Source organism: Chinchilla lanigera, unplaced genomic scaffold (genome assembly GCF_000276665.1).
Source record: "Chinchilla lanigera isolate Chin_1 unplaced genomic scaffold, ChiLan1.0 scaffold00109, whole genome shotgun sequence".
NCBI classification, from domain to species: Eukaryota; Metazoa; Chordata; class Mammalia; order Rodentia; family Chinchillidae; genus Chinchilla; species Chinchilla lanigera.
The window spans coordinates 5,103,847-5,130,023 of record NW_004955510.1 but is presented as its reverse complement, the minus strand read 5'-3'; the positions used below and the strand labels follow the sequence as shown (position 1 = coordinate 5,130,023).

At 42.3% G+C, this 26,177-nt stretch overlaps 1 protein-coding gene across 1 annotated transcript in view; it reads left to right on the top strand.

The window, feature by feature from the left end:
- Positions 1 to 26,177, top strand: part of Grid1 (glutamate receptor, ionotropic, delta 1) — a 661,017-nt gene that overhangs the window by 433,901 nt on the left and 200,939 nt on the right. Inside the window, exons 8-9 of the mRNA XM_013506310.1 lie at positions 5,003 to 5,164; positions 6,689 to 6,808. Of these exons, the coding sequence (XP_013361764.1) occupies positions 5,003 to 5,164; positions 6,689 to 6,808 (282 nt within the window). The remainder of the gene's footprint in view (positions 1 to 5,002; positions 5,165 to 6,688; positions 6,809 to 26,177) is intronic.

Sequence of the window (26,177 nt, the reverse complement as noted above, 5' to 3'; positions counted from 1 at the left end):
ATATCTTGAGATCTTTTACCTTGGTGTTTACATGTAAAAAGTGATTTAGTGCTAGTCACTCAGCTTAATGCATTCCAGAAACACAGATGTAAGGGCTTACTACGTGGCAGTGCTTATGTTAGATATCTCATAAATACGCTCTCTCTTAATTCCCACAAACCCTTTTAAACTGGGAATTTTTCATTTTCATTTGTAGCATTTCGTTCTGTTAGGGAGGGTGACATGTGGCTTTCGAGGGCAGTGTGTTTGAATCCAAGGCTGAGTATGTGGCGTAGGGAGAAGTGGGCAGCCCCCAGGGCAATGCTCTTAGAGATGCCATGCAGCGGGAGGTGTGTCTGAGAATATGACTGTGCAAAGTGGAAAGGAAAGGCTTGGGGGAGAGATGAGGCTGCCCGGGCCATGCAGGGGGCAGTGTTAGGTGACCATTAAGAGAGGACAGCTTGGAGGGGAAGCTCCTGCCCAGGCAGGTGATGGGTCCAAGTGGCAGAATACAGAGCACTGTGGCTCCCACAGTGCTGGCTGCAGCTGACTCCTGCTCCAGCCATGTCCTATTGCTTTGCCCAACCCCCTGTAGTACTGGGTGGCCTCAATGAGGGAGCTGCAGAGCCAGAGGCTCCCGTGGCTGGGCCAGCCTTAAAGCACAAAGGTCTGGCCCGTGACCACAGTAGACCACACTCTTTACTCCAGGAACCTGGGTCAGGGTGCCATGGAGCCCCCCACCTCCAGCCACACATTCTGAGCCTTCCTACATTGCCCCTTATGGAATATCCCAGGCACAGAGAAATGGCCTTTCCCTCAAGAGACAGCCCCAGAAGACCTCGGTCAGGCTCGGAGGTCTGTGGTAGCAGTGACTATGCTGCACAGGCTGGGAGAAGCCGGAGGTAGCATCTTCCTGGTGAGTGGACTGCAGGTGGAGTTGGGGATTGGAGGTTAGGGCTGATCTTTGCTCAGACTTCTGACTAGCAAGCTGTAGGAGCCACCCAGGATCTCTGTGTTCCTTTCAAAGACCAAGGAAAAAAGAATGAAAGGTGTGGGCAGGTACAAGTTCATTCTCCTTAGTAGTCCTCTGGTTCTGTGTGTCACAACCTCGCTAGGCTCCAACCACTGGGGACAGCCCAGTCAGAGCCCACAGCTCACCCACATTGAAGTCAGGAGCCCCTTGGGTCCTTTATTTGTCCCCTCCATTCTTCTGAAAGTAAAAATGCATGCAAAGAGCTCAGAACAGTTTTAGTGCGCGGAGCTGTTGCCATCTGCATGTTATAGCGAGTCAGTCAGGGCTGCCACAGTGCACTGCACCTCACCAGAGGTCCAGATCATTGTATTTTACTGCCAACAAGATAAAACGTAAGATGATGAAATGGTTTTTTTTTCCAGTATCACTCAGCAGTTGAGTGTGAGTGGAGATTTAATTTTACCCACTCAATGGACTATGCTGCACAGGCTGGGAGAATTTATTGAATACATGGTATATTCATGCTCAGCTGAAGGCACTGGGGTCTAGCAGTGGGCAAATCTGGCCCAGGTTGGGATGAATCCAAAGCTGTTGGGAATCCTGTCAAGACCACAGCCCGAGCTGCACACATGGCCACATGGGAGTTGTCCTTACAAAATGAGTAAGTGAGGAATAAGGTGTAAATCTCGGGTGGCTAATGAGCTGGCCCCTCCAGGTCTCTCCCCAGTCTGGTGAGCAGTCTGCAAGTGGATCTGGGGATTGGAGGTTAGGGCCGATCTTTGCTAAGACTTCTGAGTAGAGTCCCCAGGCTCACAGGAGAGCAGCTTCTTACCAGAAGAGGGGGGAAGAATAAGTAGTGTAGGTGGAAACAATTCCAAGGGAGGATAAAAAAATGTTTGGAGAAGAGTGTAAATGAGGAGCAAATGAAGGAGGCTCGATCCCAAGTCAAAGTTGGAGAAGTCAAATCTCTTTTCCCTGCTGTTTTTTACATTTTGTCTTGCTGTGAAACACAATTAGTGTGTAGCAGGAGACCCATCCATCCCTCCATTCGTCCATCCCTCCATCCATCCATCCATCCATCCATCCATATATACATATACTTTGCAGTATTCCATCCACCCATCCCTTTATTCATGCATCCATAAATCCACCCACCCACTCACCCACGCATCCACATATCCACCAAACCCATCCACCACCGTCTACCCATCTGTCCACCCATATTTTTCTTCGTGCACAGGTGTCCACTATGCATTCATCCACCAAACATTTAATAAGCACCATCCATGTGCCTTTGTTGGTGATGGATTCTAGAAATAAGCATGTAAGGACCTCAGAGATCCATGAGGCAAACACATTTATGAACTGACAGTGTGTAATATACATGGAAAAGGGGGCACCCAGCATTACTTGGGAGCTGTGGGAGGCCTATCTGTGCCTGGAAGAGAGCATTGCTTAAGCTTATTTCTTTGAACTAGAATGTGTACCCTCTCCAAAGTAGACTTGTGGGAGGGCTGAGGGTTTTCCTTGGCCTTTCTGAGTGACATTCTGCTTTTTCCTCTCCATTATAGGCCTCTCTGCATTCATAGGTTTGTTGAGTACCTTAAATCATTGTGAACAGAAGTGCTGGAGGGAAAAAGGGAAATTCTGGAGGTGCTGCTCTGGGCCAGAGCAGGGGCAGTGCTGTGGGCTCTGCCCTGGTATTCAAGTGTAGGGGTCGGTGGGGCCATGGGTCAGAGGGTCTCAGCTGGCTCAATAGCACCCGCTGTGATTGGGTGGCTGGGAGTTCTGTGAATGTGTGGAGAAGTCTTCAGATTGTCAAGGACTCTCGGCTTCAAGTTATCCTTTTGGACAAAAATCAAATAAAGCCTGAAAACCTAACCAGCTCTTAAGAGGCTTTTATTCTCTTATAACCACATCCCCATTATGAGTGTGTAGTCTGGAGGGGAGAAGAGATGGGTGGGGCTGTGGGGGCTGTGGAGCTGGTGGAAACAGGGAGGGCGCCGGTCCTGTCACTGCGTAAATGCTCCCCTAGGCCATGAGTGCCAGGGATACACTTCTGTCATGATGTCCCCTGTGGGAGTGGGTCACTTACCTGTGCCCATCAGAGGGAGCGGCTCTGCTCTTGAACATGAGCTGGGCACTAACCTGCTGCCTCCCCATGGCCGGGGTCCCTGTTCAGTCAGCAGTGGTCACCATCCAGGCACCTTGCTGCCGCTTCTGCAACATCTATCTGCCCTCCTCTTGTTTCTCACACCTGTGCTGCAGGAGGCACCTGATGGGGCCATGGAGCACAGCAAGGACACAGGACAAGGCCCTTCAGCAGCGGCCACTCCAGGGGCCACTTGTAGGGGAAGCAGGTGGCTCTGCTTGGATGTGTTATGGTGACAGTGGCCCATGAGAGCTGGCACAAGCTGCTGCTGGATAGACACAGCGTAGTGGATGTTTCTGATGGCTCCTCCCCAAGGCCCATCTTCTGCTTCATTGTGGGGGACGCTTCCTACCACCCAGGTTCTTATCTAGGGCGCCCAGACTAAGACAGACAAAGAAGAAAGTGAGGCCGATAACGAGGCATGGACACGGGCTGTGGGGGAGCTGGAGCTGAGGTTGGGGGTCGCAGCGGCTTGTCCTGCAGCCTGCAGAGCCTGTCTGATCTTCCCAGGAGTCCTTCGAGGCCCTCATAGCCTCCTTTCTGTATGCTGTGTTGTTGTGGTGGCATATTTTTAGCTGGATCCTTGCGCTTGGGGGTGCAGAGACTGGTCCCCTTGACCCACTTTGGCTGACCGTCATTTGTGCAACAGTTACCAGTGAGGAGCCCCAGCCTGACCGAGGCTGGAGGTCACTTCTCCTCTACCCCCACCCTCCTCCTCTCCGTCTTTGTGCTTCAGTGTTCCATTGGAGGCCTAGGGTGATTTGAGGGGACATCTGAGATCAGGGCTGCGCTCCACCCCTGGGAGCTCTGCTGGCCTTCCTGGTCCTCAGAGACTAATGACAGGCTTGCCTTTCCCACCCCTGGCTCCTGTGGGCCGGTTTGTCCCTGCACCGCCATGCTGCTCTTCAGGCTGCCTCCTATCTTCTCACACAGGCTTTAGTCTTGGGGGTTCTGGGATGGGGCTGTGTCACCTCTGTGTCCCTGCAGACAACTTACTGATTCACAAACCCCAAATGTGTCCCGTGTGTGGCAGTGCCTCCCTGTACAGCAGGTGCTGGAGTCTGCTGCTTCATCGGGACGCATGGTCACACGGGCCACCACTCTCCCGAGGGCAGCAGTGATGAGCGTGGTCTTTGTGACACACCCAGGTCTGTTCACCAGACCCCCCAGCAGCACTCTTTTCCCTGAAGTCCTTTCTGCTGTTCTCCTTAGCATGTCCCATGAGGCTCTGCATGGCTGTATCCTGCTTCCCTTAGCCCCACTGACTGTATCACTCAGACTGTCGTGCTAAACTGCCTTGTCTTCTAGTGCAAGGATCGGCCAACTCTGGAAATGGGGTGAATCCAACACATTGCCATTTTGGTGAATAATGTTCCATCAGTGCAAGACTGCATCCATTTGTTGCTCTATTGTCTGTGGTTGCTCTCAGGTTTTGACAGCAAGTTTGAGCAGTTACAAATGAGACTGGAAGGCCCTCAAAGCCTAAAATCTTTTCCATCTGATCCCTTACAGAGACCCCCAGTAGAGCCTACCTCAACTGGGCCTGCTCCTGTATACCTTCATGCTTTTGCAAATGTCCTTCCTTCCCTTTATCCTACTGAGCTTGCTGCCTGTCCTTCCCACCACCCTTTGCTACCTAAGCAGGTCAGTTCCCTGCTTCTGGTCACATTGGTTCTCCTCGTTGACTCATGGACCTGCCTCCCTGCCATCCCTGATGCAGTGACAGTTCTTATCCTATGGGAGCTCCAGTACCTGCAGGGCTGTTAAATAAGCACCAGGAAGCCAGAGGCTCACGGCGTAACACTGGGCTCCACATCTTAGCATTGCATCCCATGTTGCCCTGCTTTCTGTCTCTGCAAATCCACTAGTGTAGACATTCATTGCCTTTGTCTTTGCAGATCTCCAACCTCTACCTGTATGACAGTGTTCTGATGCTGGCCAACGCCTTCCACAGGAAGTTAGAGGACCGGAAGTGGCACAGCATGGCGAGTCTTAACTGCATACGGAAGTCCACCAAGCCATGGAATGGAGGGAGGTCCATGCTGGACACGATCAAAAAGGTGTGTGTGTGTGAGGAACACTCTCTCTGGGTGGGCCAAAGCTGGGTACAGACCCCTCTTGGTCCCCCAACTCTCTGCCCAGCAGCTGGCCTGAAGCTGGGATCTTTGTAGGGGTATCCTCAGTCTACTCAGACCTCAGCACATATGTGCACATGTATGGGTGTGCACATATGTGTGTGCACACTGCGTGATGTGTGCCATGTTTAGGAGGCTGGATTTGAAGTGAATTGGGTAATTCATGCAAGACTTGTCACTTCTCCCTGTCACTCATCCTGTGCTTGCATTTAAGCTGGGGGAGCTGTGGTTCAAGTATGTGTCATTATTATGGTCTCCATTTTAATATAAGGAGACTAGGTTTTAGAAAGTTTCAGTATTTTGCCCAAGGTCACCAGTAAGCAAAATGTGGAGGTAGCTGCTTAGTTTGTGTGCCAGATACCCCTCCATGCAGGCTGCCACCCTCCATGGGATCTGTCTCAATTGGCACTGCCATGTGCTGATCAGCTGGGACCTCAGCACGTATGGGTGTGCACATGTGTGTGTGCACATGTGTGTGATGTGTGCCATGTTTAGGAGGCTGGATTTGAAGTGAATTGGGTAATTCATGCAAGACTTGTTAGAGTGAATTGGCTCTTAGAGGCTTCAAAAGAGCATTTAGGGAAATCTATAGTGTTAGGGGTTTTAGTCACAATAAATCGTGCATGGTCTCAATCGAAGTGAACCTGTTCTGATGTTAGATTAAATTTATTGCAGATCAGAACAGAGTGGGGCCCCTTGTGGGCCAGCTTAGTCTCTGGGGCTCTCCCATGGCGCTTAACACTGGGTGACATCTTTATCTGAGGTTGGAAAAGAGCAGGGTGACGGGGGACTCACCACAGCTCATCCAGCCCCTGCTGCTCCGTGGAACCCCCTAAATCCCTGGAGAGGGTGTGCAGCTGGCGGTCACCACAGCTAGTCCTTCAGGTCACTGTGCTCTGTGCACCTGGTCTCCTTGGGTCCTGGGGGCTCTGTGACATGGGTCTGATTAACTTCAGGCTGAAGCTGGAGATTGGCAATGATTTACCCAAGGGGGCGCATGTCTGAAAGCCAGGGTTGGAGCAGTGCTTATATCTGTTACTCTGCAAGTTACAACCGTGGTTTAGACATGGCTGTGGGTGACTTGTGGCGTCTGTTCTGGTTAGGCTAAGAGAAGACCCTGGAGCAGGCTGCAAGGTGAGACCAGGGAAGCACAGGCTATCAGTCTTTAATCCCGTGGTTCACACACTGCCTGCCACAGAGCAGAGGCTGTAAACACACTGACCTGACTGCAGGAAGGTCAAGTGCAAGCCTATCAGCCAGTGGTTTGAGAACCACTGATCTTGCTCTGAGACTGACTGCCAGCCACAGAGTCTTTGTTATAGGTTGCCCACAGCCCCCTCATAACCCTCATCGCACCCATCTTGGAGACATTTTGCTTCTTTGTGACTGCATCCCCTACCCCATCCATATTTCTCCCACCCTCCAATGGCCTTTCTTCCTCTCCTGCAGGGCCACATCACTGGCCTCACGGGGGTGATGGAGTTTCGGGAGGACAGCTCGAATCCCTATGTCCAGTTTGAAATCCTTGGCACGACCTACAGTGAGACCTTTGGTAAAGACATGCGCAAGGTAGGTCTCAGAAGCCTTGGAGTTCTCACCTCCCAGTGGCACTACTGAAGACAGCAGCAGCTGCAGGACTGGGGTCCTAGCAAGTTTTAACTGGTGTGGAAAGCCCGTCTCCTGCTCCCTCCTGTTCCCTACTGCTGCCTCTGCTGCTGCTGTTGCCTTTCATGCTGGTGTTTAGGGGGCATGCAGAGGAGGGGCGTAGAGGGATTTCCAGACAGGAAGTGCCACTGGTGCAATTTCTTTGAGTTCAGGAGGGACCTCTGGGAGCCGCTGAGCCACTTCTGATGTGTAGTGCTTCTTGGACTACAGGGGGCGCCACTTGGAGGCTGGAAGAGGCAGTGTGTTTTCTTAGAGAGGTGAAGTCAGCCCAGATGTGGGGACAAGTGTGACTTGTGGCTGAGGCTGGAGACAGAGAATGTCCCCAGATCCAAGGGTGAGACCAGGGCGTGAAGGAAAAGATGCGCCACAGGAGTGGGAAATGGGGAGTGCTGGAGCCCAATGGAGAGGGAAATGAGAGATAGATGAGCAGAATACCCCAGGGGGAGGCCTGGGTTTGACTCACTCTTGGGGCAGATGGAAGGGCTGGAGGTATCTTCCCGTGACACATTACCTCCTCTTCCTCCCCTTATGGGGGATGGAGGACAGTTTCTCAGAATGAAGGAAAGCAGGGAAGTCAGAGTATCATCAAGCCACATGTCAGCCATTTGGCCTTTTATCCAGAGTGGAGAACCCCAAAGGTAAGGGGGGACCTCTGGGGCTAAGAGTCTAATGGGGCTTGGGACCAAGCCGTCAATATGGCATGGAACAGGTTGGAATAATTATCCAAATGAGGGAGCTCAGCTGTAGTCACTGTGAGCAGTGTGCAGCTGATGATGGCTGTGCAGGTAAAGGCAGTGGCCTGGTCAACCCAGCTGGCTTGGATGCATTCCCAGAAAGGGCCCCTGTGCTTGTCAGGCCAGAGAAGGGAATGTGTATGGTGTAAAGTAGCTACAGGGCTCAGACTTCCTGAGAAAGAATGAAAGCATTCACTGATTGCATATACTCAAGCCCAGGCTTGTGCAGTAACAAATAAAGCTTGGGCTTTATTTTAAAATGTATCCTTTTGTCGTTTTAAAAACTCCAGAGGAGGATATGTCCACTAATGGCAGTGCTCTGGAGGTGAAGGACAGTCCTTGCAGGTAATGAACTCTCAGCAGGGGCTGCATAAAGACCACCTCAGCCATGCCTCCAACTCTGGCTGGGGCAGTGGAGAGGTAGACAGTGGTTAAGGGATGATGAGGTGGGTAGGAGACTTCACTGATTTTGTCGCTGGACAAGCAGAGTAGAACGATGCATGTAGAAGGAATGACAGTTGCAGAGCAGGGAGAGATCCTGGATAACACTGATAGAAGGACTCACTTCCCAGGAAGAGGCTGGGATGGCCTGGGGTCCCTGTATGATGGGGATTGTGGGAGACTTCCTGCGCACCTTGTGATGGAAGTTAGAGTCACAGGTTGGTCATGTAACTTCTAGGAGATCTGATATGTTGTATTGCCAACACCCAAGTCTTGCTGACACCTTGGAGTCTCAAGGCTCCATCCAGGGGTTGTTGACTACCGGGGGACACCCTGTAGGGCCACAGTGTGACTCACAATGTCAAAGGATGCCTGTTAGGGATGCCTGATGCTGGGAGGCTTGGCTGGGAGCTGTAGATGATGGTCAGTGGTGGTCTGGGTCATGACCACAAGGAAAACAGGCTTGTGTCGGGACCCCCATCTGCTAAGGGGGCGCGTGTCGTCACTCTGGTGTGATGGAGTTGGCATAATGTGACACCTGCTGGAATGACCCTTCTGATCAGCCACAGCACTGGGTACCTGCCTTCATCCCTGACAGTTTCTCTGAGGCCCTGGCTGCTGCCTGCTTTGCTACCCTGTGACCTCCTTTCAGCTCCATTCTAACACCAAGGTCCCCACAGTCAGCAGAATGTGGGCAGTGGAGTTCCCAATTCCTCTCAGCAGCGGACACTGCAGCCCCAGGCCTGACACCCTGCTGGCCACTCCAGATGTCCCAGAGAGGGAGGGAGGCACTGTGGCTTCTATTTCCTGTTTCAGGTGTCTGGGCCTTCTGTTGCCAAGGCAACGCTCCTCAAAAACCCCGAAGCCAATGGGAGCTGGAATCGCTCAGTCTAAGGAGCTTCTGAGCAGGAGGCCAGAATGTAATTGAGTTGGAAGGGAAGCTGATTTTCAAGTGGGCTTTATTTTAAAATGTATCCTTTTGTCATTTTAAAATCTGCCCTTAATAACTGCATATCCCAGTTGTTATCTGTCTGCCTTGCAGCTTATCTCTGGTAAGGACAAGTTATCTGGAAGGCAGGGAATGGGTTTACCCTGGCAAATGTTTGTTATTCGGGCCCAGGGTGCCTGCGAATGTAATTTGGGGGTGTGGAGGGCAGTTTCAGGATGAAGCAAAGGGCGAGAACTAGGACCTCACCCCGGCAAGGGCAGCTTTTGACAGCAGGGCTGACTTGTGGCTTCCAGTGGAAGGTGCTGGGAAGTCAGGGTGACTTAAGGGATAATATAAAGGATATGGAAATAAACTGAGAAAATGGGGGTGGGCAGCAGATTTGAGGGTAGGGTTAGGGTCATGAGCCACACAAAAGTGGGTCAAGATCCCGCCTTAAGCTTCCTGGCCATGTCCCATACAGAGTGGGACCAGCCAGAGAGATTACTGGATGTCCTTCTGGGCAGGTTTGGAGGGGGTGTCCCTGTAAGATGAAATATATATATATAAAACCACAACAAACAAAACCACACAAACCCAGCCATTTGTTGAAGATTGAAAGCGAGAGGAACTGTTTAAATTAGGGAGCAAATGGATATTTTTCTTAAAGTAAATACCCTGGAGGGAAATCGCGGGGAGGGTGAGTTATCCAGACGTTTGAGATTAAGTGGCACCAAGAGACTGTGGATTACTCAGCCCCTGCATAGGAGGGAAGGAGTGGGTGATCGCCTTTCCCTGCAGGGTGCTGGACAAACACTAATTAAATTACCTCATCCAGGAAGTGCATTCTTGTTAAGGGGTTGCTGGGCGGTGAAATCAAAGGTCTATGTCACTAGCTGGCTGTGTAACGCCAGGCAAAAGTTCCACGCCTCTGGGTTGTACTTGAGCCGCGGCGGCATGGGTTTGCCACCAGGGGCAGTGTTTTCTGGGAAGCCACTTCTGGCCCCCCTGGAGTTGGCAGGCACCGATTTTAAAGGGTCTGGGCTTCGCCTTGTTGGAGGTGCTGCCTTTTTGGCCCACAGACCTTGGAAGAAATTGGGCCTCACAAATTTCTTCTTGACTGTGTTTCCCTTTGCTCAGACAGGAATGGTCAAAGGGGGAATCCCAGCAGGTTGTCCACGCAAGTGTCCTTAGCTGGTGGCACGAGCTGGGGCAGATCTATTGGAAGCCACCTTTCCCAAGGGGGAGGCGTGTGGGAAGCTGTTTGGAATAGGACAAGAAGTAGCCCAGGAGGAGCTCCTCGGACCTATCGGCTGCGTATAAAGGTGCGTTCTGCATGAGTTGGCTCGTTGATCTGGACCCGTGTTGCTCTTGGCTCGGCCTCTCCTGGGGTTTTGCACCCACACTCTTTTCTGAACCTTGTAGCGTCCCAGGCTGCGGCTCCTCACCACACCATGTGCTGAAGCCGAGGCCAGAGACAGGAGGGCTGCTTGGCAGCCCCAAGCAGATGCCACTGGGCTCATGAAGGCCCGTGAGCCTGTGCAGTGCCCAGCTCTTCCTCAGTGCCTGGCAGCAGATGCCCACTCCTCATAAAGACTAGGGGGTGAGTGGGACGTGGGAGTTTCACCATGAAAGAGGTTCACTGTGGAGACTGTTTTGGTGTTGGAGTGACCAATGGGAGGAGGAAGACATGGTTGTCCCACCCCATCATAACCTGCCTTGCCTGGATGGTGAACCCGGTTTCCCTTAGGAAACATTTTTCCGTGATCTGATTGCTGAGCTTGGCTGCCCTTCTGGTCACAATGGCATTGGTCGGGGACTTGTTTCCCTCTGCTAACACAGGGCCTGGGTGCAGTGAAACCCTGGGAAAGTTGCCAGCTGCCCGCAGGCTCTTGGAACCTCATTTCCCAGAGGTGGTGTCCACCTGATTCACTGCTCAGGGGAGGGCACTGCGTTTCCTTGGGAAGGAGGGTGGGGAAAGGGCAGGAGCTCACAGAAGGCCTGTGGGTTTGCTTATGCCTTGCCTCCCAGAATTCAGGAGTCTGTGGGAGGGGCAGAGGGAATGTGGCTCTTTTCTGCTCCTTTGTAAAGGGAGAATTGAACTAGGCCTGGGGGAGGCCAGGAAAGTATTCAGTCAGTGGTATTCAAGCTTCTCTCCAGCCTGTGAGTTCTGGTCAAGCAGGATCTTACTGGACTCCAAATATGTTAAGCAGTTGTACAAGCTCACGTATGTGGTTGTCATCAGTGGGAATTTGGGGCAGGGAAACCTGAGGCTCCCTTTGCGTTAACTCTTGTCTCCAGCATATCTCAGTAGTTTTCTATACAGTTTTATTTGGAAAACTGAGGCCCAGAGACTGGGTAGACTTGATTATGTAGCACCAATGGCATGTAGCCCTACTGGGGCTGGCAGGCAGGTGTGTGTGTGTGTGTGTGTGTGTGTGTGTGTGTGTGACTGTGCATGTGCGTGCGGGGGTGTGTGTGTGTGTGGGAGGGGGCACAACACCCTTTCTGAACTGGAAGCCATGAGATTCTGTGCGGACCCTTTGCCCACCTTCCCCTCTGATCTTCACCTCCTCCCCAGAGCCAACATTAACGTATCCACACCCTTTCCTGTCCCGTCCCCAACCCTTCCTGTTGCCAGAGCCTGCGAACTTCAACTTCTCCCGCCACTAGGCCTTGTCCCAGTCCCCCCGTTCCAGTAAGTATGCTCAGGGAATGGGAGAGCTTCCCTCTTCTTTAGTTTAAGATGCTTCATTTTCTGTCTTTTCTGTAATTTTGATTCTGCATAAGAGCCAGCTTTAGGCAGGAATCAGATGCTCCCCTCAGTGTCTGACCAGCAGGAGGGCCTCAGGCTACTGCTAACTGAGGGCAGTAATTGTTCATCATGCAGTGATCACCACGCAGTAAGACCCCATCTTTCCTGGCTTGGAAGTACATCAGTACATCCTTAACATTTTCCTCTGCATCTGCTACGCCATGCTACAAACTGTCCCACATTCTCGGGGTTCAGGGGTTCTACATGGTGAGTGAGGCCATGCTGCACAGGCACCTAGGAAACAGCCTAGCTCTGGTGACACAACAGAAGCCGTCGGTGCCAGGAGCCTCACAGCAGTGAGGAGGGCCTGGAGGTGGAGGTGGCCTGAGGACACCCAGCCAGAGCTCTGCTCCGGGGCTCCTGTAAGCTGCTGTCCCAGAGACTCCCGGCTGTGCACTGTGAGTCGCCGGAGAGAAATAACTCCAGTCTCTTTGTGGATTAACATTCTTGTAGCGTATTTCCTTGGTAAAATGTCAATGCTCAGAACCCCTAGCGCAAAAACTGCTTTTGACAGAACTGAGACCCAAAACAAACACTGCCGTCTCATCTGAGTAAAGGCAGAAGGAAAAGATGCTATTAGTATTTCATTTTAAGTAACATTTCATCAATATGTGCTCATTTAGGGTGGAATGTTTAGAAAATATAGATAAATGAAATGAATATAAAAGTCAGATATAATCTCTGAACCAAGAAATAAATACTGTTTGCATTTCTGGTGCATTTCCTTTAGGGTTTTTTTTTCCCCTCTCTCCATATACAGATTGACATAGTGTTATGTGTATTTATCAAGTTGCTATTTATTATATATACATTTTATATCTTGACTTTTCCACTTAACACTATATTGGGAGTATTTTCTCATTTCTTTGACTATTTTTTACAACTATAATTTTTTAATGGAAAGGCATTACTCAACCTACAGGGAGCTATCATTTATTTAATCTTCCTATACAGTGAATATTCATGCTTTTCACCCTGTTATTATAGGATGGTGCCATATGAACATCCAAAATACATACAATTTTAATTATGTATATTTATTTCTTTATGATATATTTTTAAAGAAGTAGATTTACCATACAAAGATAGTAATTCTTTTGATGTATTTGATACATATTTTCAAATTGATTATAGAAACAGTTATAATATCTACATATAGGCATAATATATAGAAATTTGTGTTACATCTTATGCTTGAATAAAAGATATATATATATAAACATGTTTGCTAATTTAGTAGCAATATACAAAATAACTGATAAATTTGCATCTGAAGAGATTGTACATTTAAAAATATAATTGTTGATCATTTGCTTTTTGCATTTTATAAATCATAACTCAAGTTCTCTGCACATTTGTATTGATGGAATTTTTCTTGTCAATTCATGAAACTTTCAGAGGAGAATTGATAATTACTTGTGTCAAATATTTTGTCTCAATAAATTATCTTTAAAAGAAAAACTTCACTTTGAGACATTTAAAATTGTATGTGTTAAATACTTAGATTTTTGTATTTGCAGAATTTTTTGTTTGTATTTTTCAGAAAGTTGTATCCAATTTGCAAAATAGATGCTTTTTTTTAGTAGATACTATTTACTTGTACTTTCTTCTCGTTATTTTTATGGTTTGATTTTCTTTCAGCAAAATCTGCCATCTACCTGGGATGGATTTTGGATGGATTGTGATGTGATGGTCTAGCTTCTACGTTTTTTACTAAGTGGTTCCCACCACCACATATACAGTAAAACTGCCTTTACCCATTGCCTTGAATCTCATATTTTATTCTTTTTTTTTTGGTTTTTCTCCAGTACCGGGAACCGAACTCACGACCTTGCACATGCCAGGCAGGCGCTTTTGCCGCTGAGCTAAATCCCCAGCCCCTCATATTTTATTCTAAGCTACTGAAAATTTGCACATCTCTTTCTTGATTTTTCTTAAAGAAAATTCTTAATCTTTTTCTCTCCTCTTTTTTTCTTCCAGCTTAAATTTCGTTCACTTAGGTGTATTGTTGCAATGTGCTTGTCTGTATGTAACAGAATGCCCCCTCATGGGTTAAATGATAGAAAGCTATCATCTCACCTTAAAAGGGGCCTGGAACTAGGGCAGGTTGGGCTTGGACATTTCCAGTGTTTAGTGCTCAGACCAAAGGTACAGGAATAACCTTAATTTTTCTTAGGGTTTTAGGATGGCTGTGCCAGTTCCAATGGTCATGCCCAGGAAGATGGCAGCATGGGTGAGCAAATTGCTCTTTCCTGTGTATCCTCTTTTTTGGAGTGTGACATGCTTTCCTAGGAGCTTGTGTTGGTCTCCATTCCAGGTCATAATCATTTTGTTTTCTCTGTGATTGCAGTAGGGGTTCTCCGCTGAGATGCACAGCATCCTAAGACCAGATAGAACAAAAATAAATTATCAAACACCTCATATAAGAACTTTAAGAAATAGCAATAGAACAAATACTAGGCATTAGGTAGGAATGAAAAAAATCAATTATTTAGAATAACAAAATGTAACTTAAGTGATTTAAAATATTAGATATAGGTCATAGGGATATAGTTTGTTTCCTGGATTTATCAGCATGTGTCCCCTTCATGACATAGACAAAGGACACTTGATCTTTTGTATTTTGGTGTTATGGTTTGTATCTAGATGTTCCTTCAAAACTTCATGCACTCATAGGTGGTACTTTTCAGAGGTGGCTGGACCTAGCGTATGTGATGCTGGCATTAAGGAAGTGTGATAATTAAACTGGTTTAGTATATTTCTGGGAAAAAATAATGGAAGGCCCACTCTGAGCATGGGTGGCAACAACCAGTAGGCTTGTAGCTTAGATGGGATAAAAGGGAAAGGGAGGCTCAATCCTGTGGCTTGCTGCCTTCTGTCTGCCCTACCAGGGACTGTTTCTCTTCTGCCATGCTGTCCTACCTTGGTACCAGCTGACTATGGACTGAAACCTCTATAAACTGTGAGCTAAGATAAACCTTTTAACTTTGGGTGTTGCTTATTTTGTCTCAGCATCGAGGAAAGTAAGACATTCAGTGGAAAAAACTCTTCGAAATTGTAAAGAATTTGACTATAAACTACTCTGGTCTAATTGTTGAATTTGGAGATATTGCCTTGATATCCTGCAATAATTTGTTTCCTAGTTTCCACATTTCATGGAGTCAGTTTTTGTAATTTACTTCACTGAAAATCTTGCCAAATCCATTACTTAAGTCTTTATAGTATTTACAAATAATTTTTAAAATATTTGTTGACATATCCCTCTTTTCATTCTTATTATTATATACTTGTGTTGTCTCACTTTATTTCTTGAGAATAACTGATAAAGTTTTCTAATTTAAATTTTAAAAGATTCAGGTCAAATATTTTAAATCACTTAGTTATATTTTGTTATTCTAATTAATTGATTTGTTTCATTCCTACCTAATGCCTAGTATTTGTTTTATTGTTATTTCTTAAAGTTCTTATATGAGGTGTTTGGTAATGTATTTTTAATCTATCTGGTCTTAGGACGCTGTACATATTGTCTAAATAGAGCTGTGACTGAATCTTAGTGGGTTTTCTAAAGTAAGATGAAGGATAACACCATACAAAAATATGCCTAAATCTTAGGGGGATCACAGTGAATTTTCAGAAGTGAATACATCCTTGCAGTGAGAACTTACAGTGAGAAACAGAACATTCCCAGTACCCCAGAGGCATCACGGCACCCCTGTCTGGTCTCTGCAACCACTGGTGGAACCACTTTTGTCTACCACACTTAGTTTTTCCTGTTCTTCATTTAATAGATATCAGACACTCTGTACGTTTGTAATTGACTTCTTTTGCTCAACATTGTGTATGATTCATTATTATCCTCTTTTGTCATTTTAGATAGTTTGTTCTTATTGTGTTTTACAGTGAACATTTTTATTATTCAGATATGCTGAGGCCAACAAATCAGGAGACAACTGCCATTGTGAAGATAGCTTGTTTCTGATAGTTCCCAAGAGAAGGGGTAAAATCACATCAAAGGGCATGCTGGGAAGTTCCAGAGCCTATCAGAAAGCAGAGGGAAATCAGGGGAATGGTTTATACTTACATTTCAAGATTGACATGGCTATTCTTGGCTCTTGGTATTACTTTATACATTTTCAAATTAGATTTTCATTTTCCAAAAATTTTAGGATTTTGACTGAGGTTGTATTAACTTTAGATCAGTTTAGGAAGCATTAACATCTCACCAGTTGTGCAATCTAACTTACGAGGTATGATTGAAAAATTCAGCAATTGTCTACATTTTAAAAAATTACACTAAAACCACATTGTCATAAATCTCCTCAAAATACTCCATTTTTCTTCAAACACACATATCCCATAATTCTTGCCATTTTTCTGAAGCAGTTCTGCAAGTGCTCTTTTGTGAATGTCTTTACTTGTGCTGTTATGGCTGCCTTGATGTCCTGAATTGATTCAAAACATTTACCTGTGGGGATCATTTTGACTTTAGGGAAGAGCAGCAAGTTGAACAGTGCCAAATCCCGTGAATACCGTAGGAGGGGACACATTAACATTTTTATGAGCCTGCCTTTTCATTGGCTAGCATTTGGCAGCAGCATTCACTGTATTTTTTATCATACTTTTCAAAGAAGATGTCCAGAACTCCTTCAGAAAGTGGCAAGAATGTTCACATGAGAGTGTTTGAAGTGAGGGAGAGTCTTTTGAGAGAGATTAAAAGCAGTGTGCCTTTTACTGTAATAAAGTTTTAAAAATTTAAGTGCACTATTTTTAAATCAACCTTTGTGTGCATATCTTCTAAAATTGTATGTTTTCATTGTAGATACTTGAATAATTTTGATTTATTCCTAGATATTGCTAGTTGTCAGTATATTGTATATAGTACATATTTAAATTGATTTTTACTTCCTTACTATATGCATATAGAAATTGAATTGATTTTGTATATTTTACTTGTTTCTAGTATACTAACTGAATTTATCAATGTAATCTAATAGTTTACTTGTAGATTCTTTTATATTCTGTTATGTGTATAATCACATCATCTATGAATAATGAGATTTTAATTTTTTCTAACTGTTATAACTTATTTTCCTAACCTTGATAGAGTCATTGAATCATGTTGAATGGATATAGTGATAGTGGATATCCTCATTCTCTTCTTAATATCAAAGGATAGCTTTCAATAATTCACCTTTTAATATAAGGTTTATTGCATAATTTTTGTTACTGATATTTTTTAAATTAAGAATTTTTCCTCAAATTCCTAGTTTGCTAATAGTTTTATTGACTATGGGTATTACATTTATTCAGAGTCTATTTTTGTGCCCATTAAGAATATGATGTAATTTTTATGCTTGTTTTTTCCTGATAATATGATATATTTACTGTTTTTTCTTCTTTTGGTACTATTCATTTCTCTTTATTATCAGTACAATACCACATCATTTTGTTATATAATATATCTTTTCTTCCTTTTTGGTGCCAGAAATCAAACTCAGAACCTTGTGCTTGTCAGGCAGGCACTTATACCGCTGAGCTATATCCTTGACCTTCTAATATTTTCTAAGGTTGATATCCTCTACTTTCTTATTTTTAAATTAAACTTTATTTATTTATTATTTTAAAGATAAAAAACTAAGAAAACAACAACCATGAAGATAATACAGAGAGATTCAGTATACCCTTTACTCATTTTCCTCCAGTGGCAAAATTTTATAATACTATTGTACAGTAACACAACAAGGATATCATTTTTAGTATATCCCATGGACCTGATTCAGATTCACATTTCCCCAGTTTCATTTTCACTTGTATGTGTATGTGTGCATTTGTTTTATTCAGTTTTATTATGTGTTTATTGATGTACTAACTACCATAGTGAAGACTCAAGAGTTCTGCTATAAAAACATCTCTCACACTGATCTTTTATAACTATATCATCTTTCTTTTTGTCCTCTTGATCTCTGCATTCCTAATCACTGACTGCTATTTTCTATACTAAAATTTCTAAAATTTTGTCATTTTTAAAAATGGTACAAAAATTGAATTATACAAGATTATAATTTTGTGATTGGCTTATTTTCACATAGTATAATCTCCTAGAGACTCATCCAAGTTGTTGCACGGTGCAACAATAGTTTCTTACTTTTATTGCTGAGTATATTTCAGAGAAAAGATATACCACTGTTCAACTATTCACTCGTTGAACCATTGAAGGGCATCTGAATTTTATGCAGTTTTTGGTAATTGTGAATAAATTTGCTGGGAACACTAGTGTACTGTTTTCTGGTATAAATGGTCAAGAGTGCAATTGCTGGATCATGTGGTAATTACATATAGAGTGGTATAAAGAAAATAACTACCAAATCATTTTGTTGAATAGCTGCCTCATTTATGCTCCAGTGACACAATATATAACAATAGTTTTTTCACATAGTCAACAGCCTTTGGTGTTATCATCATTTTTCTGATAGTTATACAGAGACATCTTATTGTGATTTTAATTTTCACTTCCCTAGTGGCCAGTGATATCGAACACTTTTCATGTGCTTGTTTGTCAACTGGATATCCTCTTCAGTGAAATGTACAAGTCTTTGCCTATTTTTCCAATTGGATTACTTGTTTTGTACTTTTGGATTTTGAGAATCTTTTATATATTCTAGATACTACCCTGTTGGATGTGCATTTTGCAAATATTTTATTGTACTTTCCAGTTACTTTTCATTCTTTGTTAAGAATCTTTTGCAGGGGCTGGGGATTTAGCTCAGCGGCAAAAGCGCCTGCCTGGCAAGCGCAAGGTCGTGAGTTCGGTTCCCGGTACCGGAGAAAAACCAAAACCAAAACCAAAAAAAAAAAAAAAAAAAAAGAATCTTTTGCAAAATTAAAGTTCAGTTTTGATCAAGTTCAGTTTATCAACTTTTCCTTTTATGGATCATGTTTTTGGTATCAAGTCTAAGAATTTTTTGATCATCCTTACCTTTCAAAGGTTTTTTGGCTGTTTTTTCTGAAAAGTTTTAATTCCTAAATCCACTTTAAATTATTTTAAACTTGTGAAATTGAGGTTGAGGTTTTCATTTTGTTTTGTTTTTTGCCTGTGGAAGTCCACTTATTTCATCATCATTTGTTTAAAAGTCATAAATCATCTGGGCGCATTTGTGTGGGTTTAATTTTGGGGTTCTGTAGTCTGTTGAATTGATCAGTGTGCCTGCTCTCTCTGCCAACATCATGCTGTCTTGATTAATGCAGCTTTTAATTTGTTGTTGCATAATATTTGCCAATGCATTATTGAGGACTTTTCCATTGTAAGTTCATAAACTATCAGGCTGTAGTTTTCTTTTATGTGCTGTATTTGTCTTATTTTGGCATTAGGGTAGGAGGAACTGCATAAAATATGTTGGAAAGAACACCCTTGTTTCCTGTCTTATGGAAGCTATTGTGTGTAATAAAATTCTCCAATGAAATCACAAAGGCCCAGAGTTTTCTGTTTTCAGGAGGTTGTATAATAATATCCAACTTATTTGATGGTGAGTGTATTATTCTGATAATTACTTTCATCATGGATGAATTTTGGTTGTTTGTGGGTTTCCAGGAATTGAACCAATTATTTATGGTGTTTAAGGAACTTATCCACTGTTTCTAACTTGTCACATTTATGAACATAAAGTTGTTTGTGTTTTTCATATCATTTAAGTAACTATGGTATCTCTAATAATAACTTCTGTGTCTTTCCTGACATTGCCCATATATCTCATTATTATTATTTGTATTAGTCTGTCAATTTTAACGATGTTTTTGAAAAATTAGCTTTTTGTTTTATTCATTTTCTCTATTGCTTCCCTATTATAAATTTTAATAATTTCTGCTCTTAGTTTATTATTTTTAAATTTCTGTTTGCTTTGGTTTTATTTGTGCTTCCTTTCTCTGATTTCTTGAGGTACAATCTTAGATTATTTGAGACATTTCCTTTTTTCTAATGTCAGCTTTTAGTGCTATACATTTTCCCTCATCAGAACCCTGTTTTAGTTTATTCCACACATTTAATGTGTTGCATTTCATTTTGTTCATTTCTATGAATGTTCTAAAAATTTCCTTTGAGAGTTCCTGTTTCACTCAGGGGTTATGCAAGTATGTTGTTAATTTCCACACTTGGAGGATTTTCTCTTGTCTCTGTACTACTGAATTCTAGTCTGAGTCCTTCATGATAAGAGAATATGTTCTGCAAAGAATCAATTATTTTAAGTCTGCTGAGGTTTTCTTATGGTCCATAATACAGTCTGTCTGGACAATATTCAAAGGGCCCTTGAAAAATATTGTATTCTGCTGGGATTTGGTGGAGTTGTATATCAATTAGACATTATTGGTGGATTGTGGTTCTCAGTTTAAATATCCTTGTTGATCTTCTATTAGTTTTAGCAGATGTTAGGATGGGATTGTTGAAATTTCCAACTATACTTACGAATTTGTCTTTTCCTTTTATCAGCTCTGTTTTAGCCTCATGCATTTTGAGGCTCTGTAGTTTGGTGCATATATATGTAGGATCCCTATGTCTTCTTGGTGGATTGCTCCTTTGACACTGTATAATGTTTTACATTCCCTCTTGTGATTTTACATAACTGATGTTACTGCATTCCATCATGCTTTTTAAAATTAATGTTTGCATATGTTTCTATTTAACTTTTACACAGCTGTGTTACTGCCTTTGAAGTGGGTTTCTTGCAAGCAGTATAGAGTTGAGTAATTTTAACCCAATCTGCCAGTTTCTGCATTTTTAATTTTTGAATTTACATCATTAAAATTTAAGATCATTATTGTTTAACATTGAAGAGCTAAATCATAATGGTATTGTATGCATCCATTTATTTCTTAGCTTGTGTCTTAGTTACTTTTCTCTCGTTGCTGGGACAAAATACCTGACACCCAAAATGAAGGAAGGAAAGGTTTATTTCACTTACAGTTTGTGGAGGTTTTAGTCCATACTTGGCAGGTTACAAGGCAGAGTGGCACATGGCAGAGGGCTGCAGCTCATGGCGGCAGAACACAGCAAAAGCAACAAGCATAAAAGCGAGGAATGGCCCCAAGCAGCCTCTTCCTCTTCCTTACAGATGCAAGCTATCACCCCAGGGCGGGTGTAGCTCTCACACCCATAATCAATCAAACTCTAAAAGCCTGCCCCATGACCACACGAGGCTTTGGGGGGACACACAGACACAAACCGTAACAGTTTGCTTTAGGTTACTTACATATTTTGAGAGTATAATCTTGACTTATTTATAGTGTATTAGTAATGTTTAAATTGCTTTTATTGGCTTCTCTTTGCATTCATATATATATATGTGATTCATTATCGTATACTATGGAACTCTCACTTCTGTTTAGTTGCCTTTGCATTCCCTACTTTTAGACATCATTGTCTTAAGTATTAGTATTATTTTTATGATTGATCAAATGTGATTTATAAAACTCACAAAGAAAAGGATAAGGTACATTAATTATTCTATGTTTTCTGTTGTTCTTTCTACCTGATACTCCAAGAATCTTTCTGATATCATTTCTTTTTTGTTTAGTAAACTTCCTTTAGCTAATCCTGAAGGATGAGTCTGTTGGTCACAAAATATTTTAGTTTTCTCTCATCTGAGAATGACTTTATTTCCCCTTTATTCTGAAAGGATATTTTGTCCAGACATAGAATTTGTGATTGTCTTTTCTTTCAGCACTTTAAAAGTATTGTGTCAGTTTCTACTGATCTCCATAGTGTCAGGTTAGGAACGTATTGTCCTTTAAATTTGTTTTCCTCTGGGTAGTTTCTCTCTTGGGTGCCTTTGAGATAACTCTAGACCTCTGTATCTGTGGATTCCTTATCTGTGGACTCAACCAACTGCAGATCAAAAGCATTTGGAAAAAAATGTTTTTGACCAAGCAGGTACATACTTTTTTCTTGTCCTTATTTCCTAAGCCATACAATACAATAGCTATTTACATAATATTTACATCATATTAGGTATTATAAGTAATCTAGCAGTGATTTAAGGTATGAAGAAGGCTGTGTATAGGATATAAGCAAATAGTAAAGCATTTTGTGTAAGGGCCTCATGCGTCTATACATTTTTTTTAATCTTTAGGAGATACTGGAACCTATCTTCAGATACCAAGGAATTAAATTTTATTTGTATATCTATATCCATATCTTGTGGGATCTATACATTTTACACCTTTCAGTATATTTGATAAGTTGCCAACTATTATTTCTTTGGATAGTATTTAATCCCCAGTCTCCCTTCTCTTTCTGGTATTACAGTGTGACGATCATTGAATATTGGATCTTTTGTTATTGTCCTACAGGTCCCTGAGGCTCTGTTCAGTTCCTTTCTAGTTTATTTTCTCTCTATTCCTCACATTGGGTAAACTTTATTGATCTGTTCTCCATTTTATGAATTTTATCCTCTGTCGTATTAACTCTATGATTGATTCCATCTAGGGAATTTAAATTTTGTTCTGTTACTGTAGGTTACATTTTCTGTTCAGTTGTAGGGGAAGGCATCTTGCGCTCACAGTGATAAAGAGAATTCCTGGGCAGTGTGGCTGTGATGGTCAGATCTCCCTGGTCAGTGCTGCTTAGTCCTATTTCATACCTTGCTCTTTACTGAAATTTTCTAGATCTTTGTTTATTTAAAGAGAATTTCTTGCTGAAGTGTTTTTTATGATGACTTATTTAAAATTCTTGTTAGATAATGAAAACATCTGATTCATCTTGATCTTAGCATCACTTGATTATCTTTCCTCATTCTCATTGTGATGTCTTGGTTCTTGGTATATGGGTAATTTTTGTTTAAATCCTGAACATGGTAGGAATTGTCTTAGGAAACTGATCTTTTTAAATTCTTTATTTTAGTTGAAGATATTCTGATTGGTTTTAACACAGAGATCTGGCCTACTTTTGTCTGCTGAATTTTCAATGACTCCTGAATTTTAAGAGTAAGTGCTATTTTGTGGTGCTATTTTGGTCTGTCTGGTGCTAGCTATTACTACTCCTTTTTGTGTTTCCTGAGATGGGTAGGGGGTTTCCCCAGGCTGGGACGTTGGAATCTCCAGTTGTGGAAAGCAAGTCTCAGGCCATTGAGGATAAGTAGCACTTCCCATTTGTGTGTTTGCGGCCAGATCACAGTGCCTGTAGGGGAGGGGAAGCACTTCCTTGCTTGGTGCCTGGTGGTGGCAGGATCTCCCTTGTCATTCCACCTGATGATTCTCAGTGGAGGAGGAGAGACCTAGTCATATGGGGAGGGGAAGGTCTCCCGGGTTGGGCACTTGTAATGGAATCTCCTTGGTGTCTGTCCAGTTATGCCAGGGTCTCTCAGTGGACTGTGTGCTGTGGTGGTGAGATCACCCAATCAGTGCAGCTCAGCTGCCTGGTGTCATTTCCTGGTGCAGGAAGTCCCAGGCTTGTGTGGAAGGAGAGTGCATCCAGGATGGGAACATCTGTTTCTAGGGATTAGGGGGAAGGTTCTGACTGATGGCCCTTGTTGGTGTGCTGGACTTGCCTATATGGGGAGAAGGAGCCTCTTTGGGCCAGTTTTTGTTGTTATGTTGGGGCTTAGACAATTCTAGACCTGAGCTGCTTCCTTTCTATTGATTGGGCCCATATGAGGAACCATCATTATGTTTTCTTCTTTAGTGCTGGATCACTTTCCCAGTTTGTTTCCTCTGTCCATCATTCAGGGTTAGCTTTTATTTCCAGGTTTTATGGTTACACTTAGAAGGAGCAGGAAAAAAGGAACCTACACTATCTTGTTCAGAAACTCATAGAATTTTTGAGTTGTTTTTCATTGCTTAAATTATAGTTGGTCATAGTTTCTTTTTTATCATAATTTCTTATCCCAATTGTATATTATCAGTTTTAACTTGCACATAATTTATGTTCCTGGAGAGTTGATTGTTTCCCTACTTGGTAATGTGCTTGACGGGTTTCGAAGGCTGGGGCTCTCCAAAGGAGAAGTTAATTTTCTACTTCTGGAAAAGTTTGTGAGAAGTGGGCACAACTTCTTCCTAAATGTGTGGAAGAATTCCCTGGTGAAGCAAAATCATGTTTAATATATGCATCTGTACACACAAACTTCAGTTTGCTTTACTTGTGACATATACAAACATATTAGTATGTATTTTTAAATTTTGTAGAATCTAAGTTAGTTTCATTTACTTGTGACTTCTCAAAGAATCTATTCACTTTATGTAAATTGTCAAACATGGTCCCAAGTACACTGTCTTTTAATTACTGACTTCTGTTATTTGTATTTTGTCTCTTTATTCTTTTCAAAACAAAATTTTGGATTTATTGCTTTATTCTTTAAAAAGTTTTAAAAATTGATCTGTATTTTTACTTAATTATCTACTTCCTTTTACTATGATTTTATGTTTTTCTGGCTTCTTGATAATGTAGTTGTTTATATTTTGTGGTGGGTGATATTTTGTTTTTCTTCATTTCATTTATGAATGAAAGCTGTTCATTTCCCTCTCAGTGCTGATTTTGAGCTGCTTCTCACATATTTGGACATATTTTACTTTCAGTGCTATCCAACTCAAACATTATTATTATTAATATTATTATTATCATTATTATTATTGACAGAGCATATCGAGAAGCATGATGCTTATTTTCCAAGCAGAGGGGTTTTTCTAGTCATCTTTTTGTTAATGGTTTTTAACCTAGTTCCATCATGATGGGAGAACTTATGAATGATTTTGGCTTTTTGAAAGTATTACAAATTTATGATCACTATGTAGACATTTTGGGTAAATAATTCCATGTGTCCTTGAAAAGATTGTGTGTTTTGTCTTACTGGCTCCTATCATGATTGTAAATTTGTTTTTCTTTTTACTTTAACCCAATTTTGAATAAATTTTGAAGATTTGTTATTGGAGATATAAAAATTTAGAATTTTGATATTGTTGTGATGGACTTCTCATATCTAGCAATGCTTGCGTAAAATCTATTTTTTTCTGATAATGTAGCTGGTTTGTTTGAGTTATTAAGGGTAATATTTGCATGGTCCATCATTTTCCATTAGTTTAGGAATTTTTCTCAAATATAAAGTGTTGTTACAGATTAGAGTAGCTTTCCCAAAGGAAGAAATATGGTCTCTAACCAAACCATGAACAACACAGAGGAGTCTAGAACCCTGGCCAGAATCCACCAAAGCAAACTATGAGGTACATTAAACTCAGTTTTAATTCATTTTTAAATCCCCTGTCTCTTGACAGAGAACTTGTAGCATGTTATAGTAAAGGTTACATTTAGGATTATAGAATCCTGGGTCTCAGGTTTACTTGTATTTTGCAACGTGAACTGGGATAATCTACTTAAACCATTTGAAACTTAGTTTCGTCATGAATAAGCTAGGAATATTATAAAACTGACTCTCACAATGCTGTTATAAGGAAAAAAATGACAATTTTTGCAACCAAGTTTGTATAATAAATATTGTGACTGTAATCGAAATAAACAAAAAGAAAGGATGTGCCATTTAAGCAGCATATACTTGTTGACTTTTTAGAATGACTGACAATTTTAGACTTGTTTTGGAGTATTTTGTTTATCACCTTTAGTTCAACGAAGGATCTATTTGGGCTTATGATTATCATTTTCCTGTATGTCTTCTGTTTGCTTTATATTCTCTTGCCTTATTTTGAAAAGCATTTATTTTTTTCCATGAAACAGTTACATGTGTGTATATTTAAATTCTACAAATCTTACTACAGCTGTCCACCTTTATCTGTGGTTTCTCTTCCCAGTGTTTCAGTTCCATGGTCAGCCACACCACATGTCTGAAAATAGTGAATGAAAATTTCTGGAAATAAACACCTCATAAGCTTTTAATTCTGTGTCACTCTGCACAGAAGACTGACACCTCATCGCATGTTGGCCCCCTCCCTAAGCTGTGAATCGTCCCTCTGTCTGTGCTGTGTACATGACCTGACTGTTAGTCACTTTGTCTCGTCTGGTTACCAGTTTGATCATCACTAAATCAATATCACAGTACTTGTATTCAAATTAACTCTTATTTTACTTCATGAGGGACCCAAAGTGCAGGGACAGGGGTTCTGGCTGTTTGGATGCTAGACCAAAGCCATAAAGGGCTTCCTTTAAGTGGAAGCATGGAAGTTTATTATAGATATGTGTATATATACAGAAAAATAGGATATTTTTAGAGCTTGGTCTTATTTGTGATTTCAGACATCCACTGGGGTCTTGGGATGTATTCCACTGGATAAGTGGGGACTACTGTTTGATATGTACAATCAATATTCAATCATTATGCTCTGTATTATATATATATATATATATATAAGATATATATATATATATAT